Source organism: Rhea americana, unplaced genomic scaffold (genome assembly GCF_003343005.1).
Source record: "Rhea americana isolate MKP2758 unplaced genomic scaffold, rheAme1 scaffold_118, whole genome shotgun sequence".
Taxonomy (NCBI): domain Eukaryota; kingdom Metazoa; phylum Chordata; class Aves; order Rheiformes; family Rheidae; genus Rhea; species Rhea americana.
The window spans coordinates 2,557,752-2,566,961 of NW_028185239.1; the positions used below are offsets into that span (position 1 = coordinate 2,557,752).

The 9,210-nt window shown below is 34.8% G+C and overlaps 1 protein-coding gene across 5 annotated transcripts in view; it reads left to right on the forward strand.

Annotated features, from left to right (window-relative positions):
- SENP7 (SUMO specific peptidase 7) overlaps positions 1 to 9,210 on the forward strand; it is a 47,056-nt gene that overhangs the window by 21,355 nt on the left and 16,491 nt on the right. For 4 of the 5 annotated variants that reach the window (XM_085319326.1, XM_085319352.1, XM_085319358.1 and 1 more), the window contains 6 exons: positions 4,001 to 4,119; positions 4,942 to 5,099; positions 6,040 to 6,394; positions 6,993 to 7,150; positions 8,112 to 8,258; positions 8,610 to 8,643. In XM_085319326.1, coding sequence (XP_085175452.1) covers positions 4,001 to 4,119; positions 4,942 to 5,099; positions 6,040 to 6,394; positions 6,993 to 7,150; positions 8,112 to 8,258; positions 8,610 to 8,643 — 971 coding nt within the window. The remainder of the gene's footprint in view (positions 1 to 4,000; positions 4,120 to 4,941; positions 5,100 to 6,039; positions 6,395 to 6,992; positions 7,151 to 8,111; positions 8,259 to 8,609; positions 8,644 to 9,210) is intronic. The other variant, XM_085319336.1, reaches the window with a different exon arrangement.

Sequence of the window (9,210 nt, forward strand, 5' to 3'; positions counted from 1 at the left end):
TTAACGTTGCATTTATTCTGATTTTTGCTGTACCTGATGTTACTATACTACTGTCCTTTCCTAGAAGGATGCCACTTCCAACAAAACAATGTTTTCGGTCTGCATAAGTGGCTGTATTTCAAAAATATTTCAGTTGCTTTTGTGTCTAGAACCAAAGTCTTGCTTTCCTGTTGCTGCTATGTTTTCTAGCATGGTTTCAAGTAATTTCTTTAAAAAATTTCTCCAAATTGCATATATGTTATCATTCATTTCTTTTTCATTAATCCATCACTGGTTGCAAGTGCATCAACAAAGTGCTATTGTTTGAGAGATTGTTTTCTCACTGCCTAGAACCTATTTTCCCTCTTTTCTTCTTGTATTTACCTTGACTGAGCATCATAACAGTACTTGACATGCAAAATTAGTAGAAATGAGTGGTTAGAATTATATAATACTTGTCTCAGTCTAAGATGGCAGTTGAATTCAGAGCAACCTTTTTTTTCTTGTCTTGTGTGTCTTTCTCTTTGCTTAAAACTAAAGTATCCACAGGGACAAATAGCATGAAATTTTAGAGAAGGAAATATGATGAGAAAAGTAAAGAAGAATAGTTTGTGAGGGCAGGAATGATCAGCAGTTTCCAGGTTAAAGAAATCATAAATCTTTAGAAGAGTAAGTCATATTGCTCATTATGATACATGAGCATCTTAGAGATCCTGAATTATTGAAGATTGCTGTCATTTTTCTGTTGGGGGTCTCTGTTATTGCTTAAATTGATCTGACAAAGCTGCATTTTAAAATGAGGGATTTAGAACAGTTTATTAGATTGTCTCTTAAGTCACTTTAAAACTACTGCATGTATTTTAATAAGCAGTAGACTAAGTCTTTTTTGACTACAAAATCTTTTAAGATCTGTAATATATAGTATCCCAGTTTTCCACTCAGTATTGTTTTGAATGATGGCAATGCCTGTATTCAAAACTCCATATTTTCTTCTTTTTGTATGTAGCTCTCTAAATCTCAGGAAACATCTTGCATATGTTTTCAGTCTAATACCTTAATGGCAGCTGTTGAGTATTATGCTAAGCAACAGTAGTTTAGACTCTTTAGTACTGAAATAGCTAATGCTGTATAGAGATTTCTTCTGTGTAAACACCCAAAGAGAATAATGCCTAATGACTAAAAGCATTAAGGACATAGAGGGGAATCCACACCTTTTACATGAGCATGGAACTAGCTCTATATTAACCAAGGTTAAATAAAGTCTGTATTTTCTCTAGTTCTGTGTGTCTTTCTGAGTCAAAAAGGTCTGAGTCAGTGTTCCAGTAGCTGGTGTACTCAGCTTGCTTTAGTCTTGGGATTGTTCATTGCATGAAGGATTAGTTTTCTATTTCTGTGATGTACTCTTCTAGTGTTTTCGGTAAAAATGTTAGACCTTTTCGATAAAGCTAGTTATTAGCAGAAACCAGCATAAAGAGCTTTTCTTAATTCCCCACCCCCACCCTGCCATAGTGACCAGCATATTAATGCAAGTTCTGACAGATAACACATAGGAAGTGGAGAACTTAAGAATATTCTTAAAAAAAAAAAAACTTGTTTGGATCTTAATCATCTCCCTATAGCTAATGTCTGTGCATAGGATATTCTTGCCGCAGCCTCTGCTGGGGTCTTTTCTTCTGGTGCAGAGTAAAGGTTTCTCTCTCCCCCCCGCATTGTGTGTATATACAAACATATGCACACACATGTGTACATACACACACAGCCATACTGAGATTCCTTTGTGTTACCAGGGTAGTTGGTGTGCAGAATCTGTTTTACTGAAAATCATACCTGTTTTGTACTATGGAAATCTCAGGTTAGTCAAAGAACTGTGAGTGATAAGATCAGGGTGGTGTCAAGTTAACCTCCCTCTATCAGCTAAAGCTTCCTATGTGTTCTCTGTCTGCTTTCTTTCTGTGAATGTTACAGAATTGATGGGTTTTGCATTCTTTGTTCACTGCAACCCAATGTAAAATGCATTTACTTAAATCACACTGACCTATCAATATGATGAATATTAAGTTCATCTTAAACATGAAGAAACAGAGTTGTGTAGAAGTGTGCTTCATAGTTATCATGGTTGTTGAGAACACTTCAGTATATACTTCTGTAATTTCTTAGGTTATGCATCTGCTTATAAAGTGGTGCATTTTAAGCTGAGTTAGCATCTATGAAGATTAGAAATAAGAATAAAACATGTAGAATTTGTGTATAGACTATGTTCAGCATGTAGCTGAAACATTCCTATTGAAACTTTTCCTGTTTCATGTTAAAATGTCTGGATTGCAGTGTTGATGTTAAATGCTAAGAAGCACTTAATGGTTTTGTGTGTTCTTTTTAAAACAGATCAATATAGTTGTTATTCATGCAGATATATTTAAATAAAGATATACATATAGATGTATATAACTTCCAAAACCCTAGAGTGAGGTTGTTCCAGAGCTAGAGCTGTTCTAGAAGGCCCTATCYTGTTCAGTGCACACTGTGTACAATGCTTATTGAATGTCTTTTYTTTATATGGCTTCATGCATWATTCATTGTGAACTGAGAAAGAATTATTAATTTCCTTGTATTGTTTATATAGTGTTCATTACTGTAGTATCTGAGCACTTTGGAAATCTTTATTCTATTTATATCTTCACAATTTTCCAAAAGAACAGTGATGCTTCAGTGTACAGATATGGCACTGAAGAACAGGCATCTGTTTAGAAAGTGTCCAGTAGTTTTGGACATCTAATTAGAGATGCCAAGAGTCTTCTTTCCCATGGTTGGTGGCATTCTTTACAAGTTCAAGCTCAACCATCAGTGATTTAAGTCATTGTAGTCATTACCTTGCATTTTGCAAATTGGACTGCAAGATTGTAAGCTGGCCTCATATAAAATGATGAAATCAAAATCGCTTTGGATTAAGTGAAGTGACAAAAGGAGGAATGGAAAAGATTTTTCAAAGTATTTTATCCATGAAATCTTCCTTTATTTTTTTTTACTTTCTTTGAACTCCCGCAGCAAATGAGGTTGGCATCATGCAGGTCAGTTTTATTTTTTGACAATATAAGCCTGATAAATTCTAAGAAGTCTTATGTATTGAATGTAATTAAGTTCCTGTGAGAAAATATTGTGACCGTGTAATTAAATATGGTATCATAATGCATACATTTGAAACCAAAGTACATTATATAGACTTTTGTGAGCTGTAACTAACCTTTAGAGAAACTGAAAGTATATGTGCGTACAAGGTCAGACCTTAAATGTGATGATATCATACTGTTCAGTCTATCAGGACCTCTTGGAATATTAAGTTTTTCCTTCTGTTACAAAAAAATAGGAAAGAAAAAATTTCTAGCATGTCCTCCCTTTTAGAATGAACCTGCCAGCTCAGCTGAGAGCCTGTGGTTTTCCTAGCTTTCCTTACTGTAATCCTTTTTTCCTCTTTCTCTTCTGTCTCTTGTGTCCCTGGTTACATGGTTGTTATTTGTTAAGGATTTTTTTTTTTGTTTGTTTCGTTCCTCTTCAAGTTAGTGTTTCAGGCTCCTTTGAGCAGGAAATCTCTTTTCAAATCTTTTCTTGTAGCAGGAACTTACACAGTGGACTCTACTAGCAGTTTAAATTTTAAATACATTGCCTCAATCCCATGACATTCATGACAAAGGCAAGGATAGAATCAACTAACTGTTCTTCTTCTTGTTACCCATTCTTTTTGCATTTATGCTTTACAGCAAAATAATATTTCAGTGTTTGATGTCAAGCATGTATTGTGCATCTTTCAGAAGCATTTATTTTGTTAATAACATCAGAGTATCTAGCTGAGTATTTTCCTAATGTGAGCTGAATTAGTCTGCATTTCATTTGTCAAGCTTCACGTGCTTATGAGAGGCGCAGAAGTTTGTGGTCTAACTGACTCGAATTTCTGTTTGTTTTTTGTTTTTTTTTTTCATTCAATATTCTTTCAAAATAAAAGATAAGTCATAGTTAATATTCTTTACAGGAGTGAGCATTGCCTGAGAAAGACAGACGACGCCCAATGTAAATTGATCGAAACCTCTAAGGAATCAGAAAGCAATAATCTTGTCTTCGCTTTTAGAAAATGTGAGCTGCAGAAGAAAGGTTTGTAGTGAGCAATAATCTAGGATTTCACTATAAATGTTTGGAGCATTTGGAAATACTTAACTCTAAAATAAGAAGATCAAGGAAATAGGGTAATAGAAGGTGTTGCAGACAGAATATATGTTTCTGCAAAATACAGTATTTACAGATATGGTAAAATATATTGCATAATTAACATAACTGAAGTTGTGTTTTTAAGTAGCAAAAAAGCCATGATGATTTGGATATACAAACAAAAGGAGATTGAAAGAAGCCTCATTGTACCATTATTAGAATGCTGACTGTATACAGAGTCTTTTATAATCAAGAATGGAATGTATTAGAAGGCTCAAATCGTTTGGGAATCCTACTAAAATGTTTATACTATATACAACAATATTTTTACTCTCTTCTGAAAAGTAATGAGCTCTATGCTGACTCTCTAGGGGTGAATGCACCCTTCTTTCTAACACTATTTAGCAATATTTTAAGATTAAAATAGGACGTGGAGAATTTTCATCCAGCAGAATCTTCAAGATGATTTGTAGAATATAGAATGCTAGTTATTACTTGGAAGGGAGGTATGAATTTGGTTCTACTCCTATATTAGTTATTTTTGCAATAGTTGTTTTTATCTAATTATTTTAGGGAATTTATTCTGACAAGCAAACACAATTTTTAAAAGGGAAGAACTTTCTTGTGGAAGCTGACTGCTTGAATGCATTTTAAGACAGAACAGATACAGATACAAAGAAATACAAAGATTTTTTTCAAGATAATCCATTAAATCACTTTCCTCATTTTCTCTTTGTTTTTATTTTTTTTTTTTACATTTTGACATAGAAAACAAGAGCTATGTTGAAGTGGATAAGAGGAGCAAAAACATGAACAGTACTTCTCTTAGTTGGAAGGGATCAGACTCCTTTGAGTCTAAGAAAAGGAAAAGAAGATTTAGCGATGATTGTAATGCACACATTCCAGAAATACCGCTTCTATCATCTGTAAGTTATCCTTAATTTTAATGTATATGCATATAGACATGCACACTCTTGCTTCAGCAGCAGTAGCAACATCCAAAATACGGGAATTGTAACTAGGTCATCTAGGGATACCTTTATACCTGTTGAGGCAAAGGAGTACAGTGATGAATTGGGAAGTGTGTGTGCTTTTTTTCCACTACATCAGAACATGCTTGTTGTAGCTGAAAGGCAGAGGGAGATGAATGACAGTGTTTCCTTCAGTGAGTAGTATGGAACAAAACTATTTGGGAAATACGTCATCAGGCCACTGAAGTAAAGTTTCTTTCAGAGATGATTTGAAATTGATTAGGGATGTTCAAACAAAATTTATAAAATATACATGAGGGTATTGAAATCTTGAAGGTGGTAGCTTACTCCCTCCTGTTCAGTCTGTCATTCTATCTCCGAAAGTTTTATTCTGATCAGTCACTAAGATTTTTTTGGGGAAGAAAAAAAGGTTAAGAGAATTAGTCAAGTACAAGTTGTGATTTATATTCAGGCTCTTCAAGAATTTTAATATGATAAAGGTATATCTGTTAGCTTGTTTTTAAAAACCCACTGGTATAGGTAGGTACAGAGTCCTGTCACCTGGTTGACAAAGCAATACATTTGCAAAGTAATGAACATTGCTAGTCTTTTGTGTCAGACTATAAGAGAGTTGCTAAAAGATCAGATACAGTTTCTTGTTCAGTTTGAAGAGGGAATATAGTATGCTTTTAAAAGGCTCTTCCTCTTACCTTTATATAATAACCTTTGAGATAAAGGGGGAGGAATTACCCTGACATGAGCTCTAAAGTACAGCTGCATTAAGCAGTAATTATTTTATCTAGCATGTTACAAAGTCCCAATGTTCACTGATCGGAACTATCATAGGAAGGTCAAGAAATAAACATGTACCCAGTTTCTGATTCCTGTTTTCTAGAAAGAGCAAAGATTGAGTTCAACTCAGTCTCCTGGCTGCAGAAACCTCTGTGAGGATGAGCAAGGTCACAGGTCTAGCCTAGTGCGGGACTGTATTCCGCAGCTGTTAGAGGCACACTGTGAAGATGCTTCCACCCACGTCCRTTTGAGGTCTGCTTACAACTGCGCAGAGGTACTTGGCTCAGAGTCTCCTCCTAGGAACTTATTGGAGAAGCAGCTTCCTACCACTGGTGAGGACATGATTTCACCAAGAGTCAGTACCATCAGGAAGTTAACGGTGGACACGTCGCAGTATCTGAGCAAGTTGCGGAACAGAATCTGCAGGGGTAATCGGCCACTTGTTTCAGTTGAGCCAAGTATGTACTGTATCTGTGGTGTTGGCAGTTACCACTGATATGCCTAGATCTTGGGAAAACTTGTATATGACTAGTCAGTATATATATCTCATCTGGAGAAAAATATTTTGTTTTCGTATGGAACAAAAGATTGAGGACAAAGAACATAATGTTTGTAATGCATTGTGCAAGTTAGAGAACAGTGCTCACTATGATGTACTGGAGTGTGGAGGGTCCTGTACTTAAAAAACAGCGTGGACAGCAGTATTTTCTAATTCTAGTCTGTATTCTACAGCTTATTTTGTGACTATGGAAATGTAAGTTTGTATTTTTAAAGATGTTGAGAGAAATATAAACTTTCTTTGTTGAAGCAGGTATTCTTATCTAAATAAAATTTTGAGAACCTTGGGTGAGAAGTGCTGGTAAAGTTACAAAGCAGTGCTTCTTGTTATATACGCTTGCGTTCACACCAACTCTGTCTGGGTGGGGCAATGTGCTTTGATGTTACATACTAAAGGAGAGAATATTCTTTACTCTTTTGAAATTTACAATGTGCAAAATATTCTTAAACTTGTATCTTGTAGTGTATATATATAAAAATATTTTTTCACCTCTTCAGTTGTCCTTTCCAGTGATGATGAGGATGACTCTTCTGAACCAAAATCCGCAGAGCCACTGCAGGATAACATCACTGATAATAAAGAAACAGACCAAGAGTCTGATTTGCCTTTCTCAAAAATGCTAATGGAAGACAAGATGGAAAGTCACACAGAGCAGGTAGTCCAATTTTGGGCTGTGTGTTATGCCAATCTGTTTATTTGTACAGTGCATGTTAGGACATGAGAAAAGTGCTTAGAGCAGGTATGATTAGTGCTAGCAACAAGCAGTAGCTGTAGTAATTTATTTCATTGATCAAATTCTGGACAGTTTTCAGAGAAAATTTCTGGATGTGATATTTGAATGGTTCTATAACATACCATGCAATTCATATTTCAAAAACTTTTGGAAATATTTGATATTACAAAACAGGAAAGATTAAATAGTAGCCTGCACGAGAAGTGAATATGATGGAGGTATTTCTCTGAAAATGTTTCTTTCCCCCCCCCACAATTTTGGGCTATTTATTGTAGTTTGAGTCAATAGTTTCTTTTTGTCATCCAGTCTTCTATTGTGCATAAAGAAGTTTAAGAATCTTTGTGGATAGTAGAAGGGATAGAGTAAAGTTGTTCCCTTTCCTTTATGACTACCACTGGAATTTGAATCTAAAACTCTCTGTAAAGATCATTGCCCCTTTTGGACTTTGCGAGCCTTGTGCTGCTGTATTTGACCTGGATTTTGGGTTTCTCTAATTTTGAAACAAGTCAGAAGAGCCGCTGCTGCCTCTTCTCCCAGATGCATCACTCTGAGCGTAGGCATTGTATTGGATCGATCCTGTATCTTTGATATCAAAAGAGAGATTTTGGTGGTTTTGCTCTGAGTTTTCACTTGGGTTTAGATTGGTGAAGAGAACAGGTTATGTCTTGGCAGTGTGAAATTCAGACTTGGAGCAAGTTACTGTTCAGCCCTTGAAGGTTGTCAGTAATGATAATGATAACCTAAGCTTTTAATACAGAAATTTTACATGGAAGTTAGGTATGAGAGTAAATTCTTACAAGCTTAAAGAGAAAATTTGTAAGATTACAGGAGGGAAATACTTCATTCCAAGCCCTGTAACAAATATTCCTTTTTTATTTTACAGCTTTTAATGGAGTCAGTTGAAGATACATGTCCTGTCATCTTACCTTCTGGTAGCACACCTAGTGAACAGATGAACCCAGCACTGGAGATCGGATATACTAGTCTATACATTGGGAGATTTAAGTGGTCATCAACAGGTCATGCTAAGGTAAGTTGCAGTGTTATGATGCTATTTTTAGAATATTTAAAAATGAGTTTTTAGAGCAGTTCTCATGCAGTAATGAAAAAATTTCATAGAGATCTCCTAAATGTGCCAAAATCATTTGAAGGATGATTTGAGATATTTTTAAAATCAGTGTTTTTAAGTGGAACATGAGAATTTTACCTTGGAAAAAATGACTTCATTTTTTGTGCTTAGTATACTAACGTAGGAGAAAACTCTCTTCTCAATAAAGATGACAATCTTCAGCCAAAGTGCCGATAGTATATATTTATTAGATAAATAAATAGTGTTTATTAAACACACTACTGTACTATTATTGTTTTAATTTTATTTCAGTTTACAACCAAGTATGTTATGATCCCATTTCAAGGTAAGATAATTTTCTTTCTTTATCTTTCTCTTAACTTTTAATCTTGCAAATACTGTATGAAAATATTTTGTATATGTTTTGGTTTTAAATATTTTATATCCTTATTTGCTTTTACAAAGACATTGAAGCCTCTCTGAAATATATAAATTTATCAATAAATAAAACTTGATGTCTAGTATGTAAGTATTGATAACTTAGCAGCTCCTTACACTTTTCAGATGAACTTGTTTTAGGGGCCTTACTCTTGCGATTCTGCATATTTAAGTGACAAATTGTGGTAAATATGACCATTCATGTTTCTGAGGTGAAACATCAGTCTTTTGAGAACAGAGATTTAGGCCCTCTGGTATGTTAAATGTGTGAGTTGCCTAAGCCAAGAGGAACATAACTCTATAGGTTTGCATTCAATCGATTTTCCAAAGGTAGTGTGYGATAACTGACAGGAAAAAGTTTGGGAGTAGTTCTGAATTGACGAATTGATGGAAAGAAAATAGGAGTTCGTGACTTGGAATTAATCTTTTGTGTATTTGTAGGTATTAACTGAGATTATTCTGAGCAAAAGTGTAA